Source organism: Centropristis striata, chromosome 8 (assembly GCF_030273125.1).
Source record: "Centropristis striata isolate RG_2023a ecotype Rhode Island chromosome 8, C.striata_1.0, whole genome shotgun sequence".
NCBI classification, from domain to species: Eukaryota; Metazoa; Chordata; class Actinopteri; order Perciformes; family Serranidae; genus Centropristis; species Centropristis striata.
The window spans coordinates 34,626,634-34,638,708 of NC_081524.1; the positions used below are offsets into that span (position 1 = coordinate 34,626,634).

Sequence of the window (12,075 nt, forward strand, 5' to 3'; positions counted from 1 at the left end):
ATCTAGACATTTTCCATGGTTATTATCACAAAAACCATGGAAAATGGCTATATAACAGCTCTTAAATTAAACTCTTATGAGCATTTTCTAAAATATTTTTCCAAACACCTCTTTAGCATACTTCTTTAGCATTTAACCATATAAAAATAGTCAATCCTTTTTGCATCAATGTGCTGGTGAACACAGGAGTGGATGTTACGAATAACAAAATGTACACTTAAATTCGAAATGGAGTTTTAAAATGTTTATTAAAAAAATAGAAAACTTACATAAAAAAACAAGGTATACATCTATATGTCAGTCATTTACACATAACAACCCATCCTTAATTACATACATTTGAGCTGGGGATTTGGTTCGTGGCAATATACTGTAACAACCCATCGATCATCCTCTTGATAAAAGCGGCACTGAAACGAGGGCATAATGCTCACAGGATCATGTTGAGTCCATCAGATTGGTGTGCAGGGTGTTACAAGACTTTTAAAACCTATGACCTACACCAAATTTTTTTGGTTTTGTAAATGGCTCTACCAAAACTCCACTATCTGTAAATCTGTGACATCCCACGCTCAAGTCCTCTTACGGATTGCTGTGTAAATTATCTAGCTTTGAAACCTTGTCTTACAAGATGTAGAAATACTGACTTTAAATATGGAAGAGGAGAATCTCTGAACTGTAAGGACCTTTAGCCTTATATAATCATGACCTTTGAATTAAAAAGAAAAGAAAAATATGTTACGACATGATGTTAATGTCAACAATCATTGACTGAAGTAGGAGTCTGCTCTTGGAGCGTACACCTAGAAGCCACATGTAAAAATAAAAGCCAGGTAAACCCGGCAGTGCTCATAGAAACAAATAGAACAGAAAAGCTGGCTACATACAGGAAAAGGGAAAGTTTGGTCATATAAGAAGGCAGTTAACCTGTTGCTTTAACAGAATCAAAATAGAGATAAGGCAGAAAAAAAGCACTTTGCTGGTAATAAATAGCACCAACTATTTTTCTAAATGACATGAGTAAACACTGCTTGAGGTGTATTTCTCTTGAACAGCCCATCAGGAGAAAATGCACTCAAATAAAAGTCAAACTACTGAAAAAGTGATATGTTGTAGTGATTGAAAAACATTTGGACAGGCAGAGAGTTGGCAAAATTTCAAGTGATCATAATGCAATGGTAAATCATGTCATTTTTGGCACATTTCTCTTGTTGCTTCACCACAGCTCCCCCTTCTGCTGGAAAGCTGTACATACACACTCAATCATGCACACACACAAACATTCCTTCAAGGCCCTTAAATCCATCTATTGCACAGATCAATGTTGTCTAGAAATAAAAAAAAAAAAGCAAAACTAATTATGGGGAGAACCCCTAAAATAAAAACTAAAATGTGAAATAAATTAAATAAAAGCAATTATTGCACATGAACGCAACAAACATAAAATAAGGTGGCAATGTTTACAAAAACAAAAAAACATAGTGCCAATGTGAACAAAAAAAAAAGCCCTCAGTGACAGAAACAAGAGAACAAATGACCAACACACAAAAAAAAGAAACACTTGGTACATTCAAACAAGTCATCACAGTTTAAGCACTTGAGACAAGGTCCGTTTTGTGCCGTCACACCAAAAACATCGAGTCAGCGTTTCGCTGCATAGGTAGACAGGTAGTGCTTCGCTTCGGTCCAGAGTACAATTCGTAGATGATGGTCCAAGCTGTAAGAGCTCTGAATCAAGAGAAAGCCGATATGGAGTTGCATTCAGAAGACCAGATGAGCCCAAAACCTGATCAAAAAGGCCCAATAAAAGCCAAAACTTTGAGAGACCAGGTTTGATAAACCAGTTCCGTAGTAAGTACTATGGCACAGAATGTTGTTTTCTAAGATGTTCAAAATGCATGGAAACTCAATACTTGACCTCTCTCTTTAGCCAACCAGCTTTGAGTCTTGAGCCGCTGGAAAGTGACACTGGTGAGAAGACCCAGTCTGGGAATCGGTAATTCCTTGATCAACCCAAAAGTCTGTGCTGGTGTGCATCAAATTTAGAGGAAGGGTCTCTGACTATCATCAGGCTGATGTAACAAAATGTGCACAGTTAGGACTTTAGGCCTTTGACAGTCTTGCTTCACCTGCAAGAGCCTTGGAGCATCACTTAGTGCTTGCACAATGCTGGCAGAGATCAATCATTTGACACCTTTGGAGACAACTTCAGTTGCCTTGTGAATTCCAGGAACGAGTAGGTGCATTTTCAAGAAACTCCAACAAAAAAAAACTGGGGCACTATGAATGCTCCTCAACACCAGGACTCACTACAGGCTATGTGAGGTCTTCAAAAACCAATGCCAGTCAAGTTGTGCACTTTTTTTCATCTGCTCTGGTTAAGAGCAGGAAGATTTTCCCTCTTCCTGCGTCGCCAGGTGTTGCGGTTGTACTGCTGCTGGTTCCTGAAACCTGGTGCCGCGTTGTGTCCCTGGGGAACGAACCGCCGATGAGGACTGAAGTTAGCTTGGGAGTGATTTTGAGCTCGGAGGCCGCCGCCTTGATGTAGCGAGCCGTGGGAGTTGGACCTCATGGTGTAAGTGTGGCTGTGCTGGCCTCCCATCTGAGGGTGTTGGAGTTGGTGGAGGGGGCTGGGGAGAGGGCTGGTGGAGTTGGTGTGCTGGGACATGTGTGCAGCTTGTGACATGTGACGGTGCACAACACTGATGGAAGGTGGATTCTCATGGTAGAACTGGCAATCGGAGAGCGATGGGATGCTTAGGTTTTCTGGCAGGGACATCTGCACCTAGAAAACAAAGAAGCAGAGTATGCACTTAGAATTCAAGCCAAGGTTTATGCATTGTGGATTTAAAGACTAAAAATAATCTCTCACTGACAAATTCTGTTTGGTGTGGGAATAGAAACTTTTGCATATCCTCATGTCTTGAATATTCAAACAACATAAACAACTGGTGAAGGTTTATGCATTTCTGCAACCTGTAACCATGATTTGTGCATCTTTTTAAAAGCAAAATTCAAGCACTTTCAATGTACCAAAAGGAAACATTTTTAAAACTTTATCATCACATCTAAATTGTTGCTATAAATGCAACTGTGAGAAATTAAGTTTACACAATTCCTTTAAACCCACCGAAACCAGTGTATATCACTTTATTGAAATTTACCAGCTGTTAATATGAATTTTGATTCTATGTTTTGACCATGATTGTTTAATGCTTGCCAACTTTCAGAGTTAAGGATCAGGGAATCTGGTGTGAGACACGAGGAGACAAATATGACAACCAGATCTTTAAAAGATTTTTTTTTAGTTTCCATGATTGTGTTGATGAAACATCAGATTGTGTTAAAATCAATCATTTTTCAAGGTAGATTCAAGCACATTCACAAATTTGAAAACTAAATAAGCCTTGCCATCTTTATTCTTTCTTTGTATGAAACCTGTGAAAAAGGGATTTTTTCCTCATACGTTTTATTTGTTCCTTATTTATGCTGTGTAACAATGTCCGTTGTGTGTTGAGAGTATAGGTTTGGATATTATTTTGGTTTTCTGAGTGGTGTGAAAGGGACCAGCCCCCCGCTTAAGATTGGAAGGTGTCTCGCTTTCTGTAAAAAGTTTTTGACTTTGGCAAGCTTGTGTTTCTGTGCTTATTATTAGAGCTATTTTGATTTACCCTATGTGAGGGAATATGAGTTGTGGGGGTTGGAGTTTTGTGCACATCTTCTGTAACCTTTTGATTGTGTGTGATAAAAAATATAATAAAAAAAATAAAAAAGAAAAAAAAAGAAAGAAAAAAAGAAAAGAAAAAGGGATTAAAAAACCCTAAAACTACTAGATAAAATGAAACCAACCTGTGGCGTGGTGTGGATGAAGCCTGCTGGATGTGTGGCCCTCAGGTCAGTAGCCATTTGGATTACTGAATGGACTGAGGCCAGGGTGAGGGGGTGGAGCTGGACAGCCGCATTACTGCTTGGAGGAGAATCTGACTCCTGAAAAAGACAGAAACAGTTTAACAAAGTTGCACAGAAAAGGAAAAAATGACATGGACAAATGGCATAGGGTATCATACTGACTATGATCACATTATTGTGACAATGATCTCTATTTATACATGAAAAGTAATTAAAGACACATTGAAATGGTTACCCACAGTGTGTTGCCAAAGTGGTTTTGAACCAATGAATCACGTATCAAGCAAATGTTTCCAAAATATTCTTTGGCCTTACTATATCACTGCCGGAAGAGGAGGAGAGCGAGCATGCCGAGGATGATGATGAGTGGTGCTGAGGGCTGGGGAGGAAGACTGGAGAAGGTGAGGGCGAGTCAGCACTGAGGGGGGAGGAAGTGTCTCTCTGATCCTCCAAAGAAACCAGCATCAGCCTGGCAAGGTCCCGCTCACAGGTGTCTACATCTAGGACCAAACAGAATTATACTGTTGAAAAAAAAAAAGTTTGAACACATTTAAATAATTGGATCAGAACACATTTGTCACTTTTCTGGAGCATACAACTCTAATCTAAGTGTTGTAGAGTTGACTCAAACCCAAGGTTCCCACAAAGTTACCAGGGTTCTCCAGCTTGGCATACTGCTTGGCTCCCCACTTTTTAATGGTCCAGTCCCTGTAGGCCAACACCTCTGGGCTCACTTTGATGATGCGTCCTAAAGTACTGCAACACAGAGAGAGGTGGAGTCCATGATGACATCAGGATAAACACAAAACGTGTGCTGAGGAAAACACATTTAAAGTTAAGAGATTACCTAACTCATGAAGTAACCAACCTGTCATACTCTTTGTTGGGGTAAGCGCGTGCTAGAGGAGACACTCCATGACTCAGGACCATGTAGGCAAAGTCAAACACCTGCTTGACTTGCAGGACGCCATATGAACTCCTGCCTACATCGTTCCCTGTGGGGGAAAATAAAATAAAAAAATCACAAAAAAGGAAAAAAAAAAAAAAAAGGAGATTACAACCTTGGGGAGCTTGGGACAACACTAAACACTACAAACTTGCTATAAACCAAAGACCGTATAAAAGAAGCGGATGTAGTCACTGTGACGTCAGCCACTGGTTTGTGGAGTACCGTTTTAAAGTTTGGCATTTTAGCGATCACCATCTTGTTTTTTTGGAGCAACAAGTAACCAAATTTGGACGTCGTCCACTTATACAGTCTACACGATAAACTTCAATTAAATCTGTCACAGCACTAGCCCTGGAGGCAGCCTGGTCCTCTCCTGAACAGGATTTGTCAGTTAAATAAAGATGAATTCTATATAATTGTACTCACAAATGTAACATACTTGACATGATACCAAATATGAATCTATGTTTTGTTAACCCATTAAAGCCGAGAAAGCGGATACGTCGTTTTGTAGTATTTGTAGTTTTTTCCACCTATTTTCGGTCTCTTGGCCAATGAAATGAATCAGAATACATGCGGGAGTGTCGCAATGCAACATGGGACTTTTCCAGAACTGAAATCATCACAAAAAAAAAAGACACAAAATGACCAAAAAGGACACAGAATTACCAAAAGAAAAGACAGAATTACCCCCAAAAGACACAAAATTATTTAAAAAAAGACAGAATTACCAAAAAAAAAAAAGGCAAAATTATAAAAAAAAAAAAAAAGACACAAAATTACCCCCCAAAAAGATACAGAATTACCAAAAAATGACATTGAAAAAAAAAGAAAATTACTTCAAAAAAAACTTCAGGTTTTAGGGGGTTATTTTAAAATCGCCCATAGGTTTTACAGGCATTTTTCCCAGGCGTTTTAGGCCTAAATGGGTTAACTAGAACTTATACAGTCATTGAATTACAGTGATCCATTTGCTTCCTGTCTCCACTTCTTGTAGTTTTTCTGAATTGGTGTATCTAATTATGTAACAGCTGTTCACCATTTTAATGCCATTAGTCATGTTTCCTTTGTAAATTTCCTAATAACAGATCTATTGTTTGCAACTACACTGAGGTCAACCAGTCGATTAACTGATGATGTCACATTACATTTATTCATCAGTTCAAATCTCAGTCTCACCTGGCTGTATTGGGTCTTCCATGCAGAGCATGGACGGCCTGTTTCCACTCTCCATGGCTTTGAGCATTTCCTCCTTGGACAGGTAAGCCCCTCCATTCTTCACCCTGATGCCGGTCTTCATGTAGTTGAAATCTCGGCCGTACAGCTCAAAGAACTCTATGAGCAGGATGCCCAGGTTGATGTTAGCACGTCGTGTGTCGATTCGAGGGTGTAGCTAGGATTAGAACAACAAGAACTGAATTCACACACTTTGCTACCAAATCCAATCAGGATGAATATTTCCAACGATTGACAGCACAGCAGATCACACTTAACCAAAATATATGTTAATAATGTACCACTGAACTCCATGACCTCTTTGACAATAAATGTTAATACCCTACTGATGAATCTAACAAAGTTATTTATTCACATATAACGAGTTATATAAAACACTGACTTGTACTGTGTTTACACTGAAATTAACTTGGCAAAAGAACAATAGGTACAGAGTTATTCCGTAGATTTACATAGCAAGGCCAGATTATTTCAGTGCAATTTATATTACAAAAAATTCAATGTATGAACTCAGCTCTGGGGTAAAATTGTGCTAATATTGTGAGGTTATCGGTTGATTAAAATAAATGAATTGTTAGTCGACAACAGACAAGAAAGGATTTTTCTTTGCATGTGTACCTGCAGGAAGCTGATGGCCATTAGTATAAGGCTGTAAGAGCTGATGCCTCCAGTGAAGACCTCATTCAGATCCCTCTGCAGTAAAAACTGCTTCAGGACAAAGATCAGAGGCGGCAGAACAGTGTACTTCTACAAGACAGAAACAAAGATATGAAACAACCAAACATAGCCACATTTTTGTTGAAAGCGTCTCGTGTTAAAGGTTTACCTTAAGATAGCTTTTGATGAACTGTGCTGCTTTAACAGCAGTCTCTACATTGAAGCTGATGTCCACTTTCACCTCCGTTTCATGGTCAGTGAGCTTGATGATTGGCACCTGAGGACAAGTCAGAGGGCCGGTTGGAATCAAGACAAAAGGGTAGGTGGACCAATCAACTTGATTCATTATGAACAAAGCGACACAAGCTCCTCCGTTAGATAATTGATCATGAGCTAATATGAGACGTAAAGCCAGTTGTGTAGCTTTCTCCTGGTGACTTACTGTAGCTTTGTCAAGGACCTTGATGGGATATGGGCCGGCTACATTGTGTTTCTTCAGGGCTTGTTCCAGTTCCTGCAGTGGGGGATGGTCCCACTTTCCAAACACCACCAGGTCTATGTCACTGTGAACAAAAATACGTTTTAAATAAGTACTATGTACCTTAAAACGTCTACACAGAGGTCACGTCAAACACAACAGAAAGTCCTGATGTCTGAATTATCAAATCCTGAGATGGAGATTTTTGTTCAAGAACAACTGATCAGAGTTGGTTCAATCACCAGGTTGGACACGAAATAATAAGCCATCATCAGTCGAGCTCCGATACTACCATTTACTGTGGCAACAGGTTAAAATGCAGAGCCTCCATTTTAATTCAGCAGACCCAGAGATATTAATGCATGTAAATGCAGACTTTGCATATTAATCATAAAAAAGAGCCTGAGACAGATTGGAGAAGAGTGTCAATGAGTTAAACACATTAACATATTTTATCAGTGTTGTCCATTAATTCATCATTTATCAGTAATTTACCTTTTTTTCTCCATTTCCTTAACAGATGATAAAGTGGTGTGACTGTGCATTAGGCTGTGACCTACATTACATTTAAAATAGATTTGTTGATCTTAAATCCAAGAGGGAGAAGTAAAAATATACACACATTGATCAAAAGTAGACATTACCAATTTAAACGGGTTGTGTATAGTATAAACATGTTTAACAGCATTTCAGCAACTATCAAATGAAAAAAAAAACCTCTTTCAAACCACATTCTGCAGCGTCACCTGCAGCTTCAGTGATCCTGCTCACTTAATATTAACATTGGCCATAATCTCCAATATTATAGGAATGATCTTCTTCCATGTGATGTGTTTAAAGCTTCAACCTGATTTTTACCATTTAAACTGGGATTATGCATTATGTGCAAAAAACATTTTAGTTGAACAGATCAAACAAACTGACAGCTGTCTGGGTGCATAGGGTCAAATTTTAAAATGGAGAGAGAGAGAGAGAGTGAACTCTCACTCGCAAAATGTTGATGTATTTAAAAAAAAAAAAAAGAAGACATGCAGAGCAGAAATAAAACAACATGTCTGCTTCAGTCAGAGAGAGAAACTCAGGGTTTGTTTCAAGTTTTCACTAAACCTGCTTTCTAAAATCATCTCTAAATCCTAACTCAAACAATGCTATTGATCATGGAGTTTAGCTCAGATGAATGTGTGAGTGTGAAGACAGTGGTGCGAAACAATCATTGCAATACACAGCTGCCTTATTTCCCAACTCCAAAAATCCCTGTAATGACTGCAAGACTGAGGAAGCAGCATTGATGGTTTAACTCATACCGTTTATTTGCACAACAAATCTGTTGGACGTCTTTTTTTTTTGATTGCTCAGCACTATAAATCATCATCACAAGCCCTTGAGAAATGTACAGAACACTAAAACACCATGACAGCATTTCATAATCGGCCCATATAAAAGGTCAGAATGTACACAAGATAGATACACAAACAAATGTTACCTTGTTGGAAGATAAAGTCCTGTGCTGAAGCTGCCAAATATCTCCACCTGCAGAGTACAAGGCAAATTATTACAAGCTGTTCCACATTATGGTAATCATTAGTAATTTTATAGCCCATGACTTAGGTTTGACCTCTGTGTTGGCAGTTAAGCTATACTGCTCCGAGTTGGTTCGATCCCTTATACATTTGCTTACAAAACAAATTATTGTAAGAACGAACTAAATAAATAATCCTTCGTGATATTATTATGAAACTCATGTTAACCAACCTAAACCTGGATTGGTTTGCATGTCGTTCTGTAAAGATATACTATATTAATATTAATAATTCTGCACTAAAATTCTATGAAAAACCTGATGCTAGGTCAAATATGACATGCTGATCTCTGCAGAACAAAGGCAGTGTTAGCTCTAAAAAGTGATGTCATTTGTGTATGTAGTCCACTTTAAATATTAAATCCCCTTTTTTCTGGAAAGGTGCCAAACCCCACTAAAAAAACTAAACATTTGTACCACCACAGCTTGGAAGAGTAATACAAATTAGTCTGTAAAGAAAAGTGAAGCCCAGTGGGACTTCTCTATGCTATGATTAGCTCAAAATGTTTATAATGCTGACTAAAAAATGCTATTTGTTACAAAGTACACTGTGTCTAGCATTCTCTTGGCAACATACAATGGAAAATAATTCACGAATGTTACTTTGGGAATACAAGTGACATGAATAATGATTACATCTGGCCAACAGTGTTTGGACGTGCAGTGTAAACTAGGCTGTTGACTGCCTACAGCGTGGCCAAACAGGATACATGAAGTGCAGTAAACCCCCAGACACACTGCCTGCTGAGTATATAAGACAATAACATTGATTTAAACAGTCCACTACAGCTTTGCAACAATAAACTAAAGTCAATAAAAGAAATAAAATGCTGTATTAATATCCAAGGTTACATAATGACAAAACCTGCAAATCAAAAGACCTACTATATGCTAATAGTAAATAAAACAAAAATATTGATGTAGAAATGCTTTTTAAGATGTGAGCCCTGAGTGGGGAGCAAGGCAGTAGAAGCTTGTTGGCTCATAAGGGGTTAAACACATTATCCAACACTAGGGGGGCTGGCACAAGTCAAGCCCAGTGGTCATCAATTAAATCTCTCTTAAAAGAAAAAGCAAAAAAAAAAAAAAAGCATGCAATTTAAAACCATTGTTTATATGAAATTGATTCATACATGATGTTCCTTGGCCAGTAGTGGTTCAGTGTGTTGACAGAGAAGAGAGATAGATTTACAAAAAAAAAAAAAGGTACCATTTGAAAAAGGTATACCTGATACCGCCCATTGTTTCTAAAGCCTGTAATGTTCAGTCTGATTCAAGTCTGTGGTAATATTCCACCTCTCATGCACACATCACTTACCACTTAAAGTGACCAGTTTAAATAATCACTTCTGACACAGTATCAGCAAAAACATATATAAACTGATTAAAGTGTCAGAATCCTCCATTTTACTAAGATAACTCACATTATTATAGAGAAGTCATGAATTTAAAGACCAAGACACAGTCAACCATCCCATGTCCTATTTTGGTAAAGGAGGTTTTCAGTTCCATGCTTGATAAATCAGGTAACTGCAACTTAAGATTGTGTAAAGGATGATTAGCAGCAAAAAATACTGTTGAATAGGCCTGGTGTCATCAACAAAGTATTGTGGTATACTTCAAATAATCAACTAAAAAAAAAAAAATCAGTCAGGCCAGAGGGGTGTACTGCTCCCACAGACAGGAATCGCAGCTCCAGTTACCTCTCCAAGCCTACAGACACTCACCCGTGCTGTGGGCCACAAGTCCTTGATGACACTTTCTATTCTGTTCACAACATCTCTTCTCATGGCCTCCTCCTCTGGTCGTGGCGACATGAAGTTGAAAAAGTCCACGATTTCCTCATGAAGACTAAGGAACAAAGGGGGACAAGATACCAGGGATCATGGACTGAACAGAGTGAGTCCTGTAAAGTAGGACAATGAGCACTATTGATGTATGAAGAGAAAATTGAAAGTAGTATGGCAAATATTAGGCCTGGGCCTAATGAAGACAATATCTGGTATGCCAAAAAAAAAAAAAAAAGTTTGGAGCACTGGAACAAGCTGAAAATAGATGTATGCTTCTTTAGTTCATTTTTTTGTGCCAACTACCAAGACTGATTTAAAAATAACCCCAATGGAAGAACATGACATACATAGAAGTAGATACTTCAAATATGTCCATATAGTTTGTTGGGACCACAAATGAAGATTTTTACTTTTTCTGTGAATTTTCAATAAGTATTCGTTTATATTGCTAAGTACAGAGGAAAAAAAACCTAATTGTAAATATTTTCCATTAATATTTAACATTATGCCACTAAAGTGTACATTAACCACTGCTCATTTTGTCACGTGACCTGGTGGGAAGAGATCTCTCCTTATATCCTTACCCATTAATACCCGAGCTGTACCGCCTGGTTTTCCACAGGCTGCAAGAGGAATCTAGTTGGTGTCCATTGCTGCCGTAGCTCAGGAGCGGGTTGATGCCGTGGAAAGTGTTGGCCCTGTTCAGATGCCTCCTGCGACCGGACGAATGTGACTGATAGTGGTGGTGCTTGTTCCCATGCTGATTTTTCATCCCGGTGGGGGTGTGGCCGCCAGATTGTTGCATGCTGCGACAGTGTTGCTGAACAGTGTGAAAAGGCGGAGGGGGATGTTGCCGTCTGAGATTGTTCTCGTTCAACTCGTGCTCACCGTAGTGTAAAAACCGACTGGCCTCTTCTACGACGTTCAAATTATCGATTTGCAAAGAGGAGCCGGAAGGCGAGGAGCTCTCGGCCTCCGAGTCCAGAGAGGAAGAGGACGGTGACAACGAGCCCTTCCTCCGGACATTTCCCCTCTCTTCGCCGCCGTCTCGCTTCGGCAGTTTCCCAAACACACACACCGACGGCGGGGCTACATTTTTGCAATACTCGCCGTTTGACTCCGTGGAGTTTGCATTTAGCGCTGCAAAGTTGCGTTGGTGGTGAAAGTGGTTGTCGATGCCGGAGTTTGCTCCAAATCCCTGAGAGGTTTCCCAAATGTGCATCCACAGGGAATTGGCAGGTCCCTTCTGCTCCGGCTGGATCCAAGCGGTCCTGGGATCCATTGGACTCGAGTTGGCCGAGAACCTCTTCACGGGAAAATAGCGAGCAATTTGGCAAACGAGACACTTTGCACTCAATGAAACAAATAAATCCTACCGCGTTGATTTACTTGTTAACATCGAAATGCTTCATGTCCAGAAACTGGTTTGGTTTATCAAGCGGTTCGTCCAACTCCACTCCCCATGTAAGCCAGCCAA

The 12,075-nt window shown here is 39.3% G+C and overlaps 1 protein-coding gene across 1 annotated transcript; it reads right to left on the minus strand.

The window, feature by feature from the left end:
- Positions 1–229: 229 nt before the first annotated feature.
- Positions 230–12,068, minus strand: LOC131976574 (terminal nucleotidyltransferase 4A-like). The gene is made up of 12 exons (XM_059339673.1): positions 11,183–12,068; positions 10,536–10,659; positions 8,713–8,759; positions 7,194–7,314; positions 6,921–7,028; positions 6,713–6,841; positions 6,038–6,251; positions 4,778–4,904; positions 4,562–4,665; positions 4,225–4,409; positions 3,850–3,987; positions 230–2,785 (listed from the first exon to the last, which is right to left on the minus strand). Exons 1-12 carry the CDS (start codon positions 11,878–11,880, stop codon positions 2,366–2,368), a joined length of 2,415 nt encoding a protein of 804 aa, XP_059195656.1. The 5' UTR covers positions 11,881–12,068; the 3' UTR covers positions 230–2,365.
- Between the last annotated feature and the right edge of the window lie 7 nt (positions 12,069–12,075).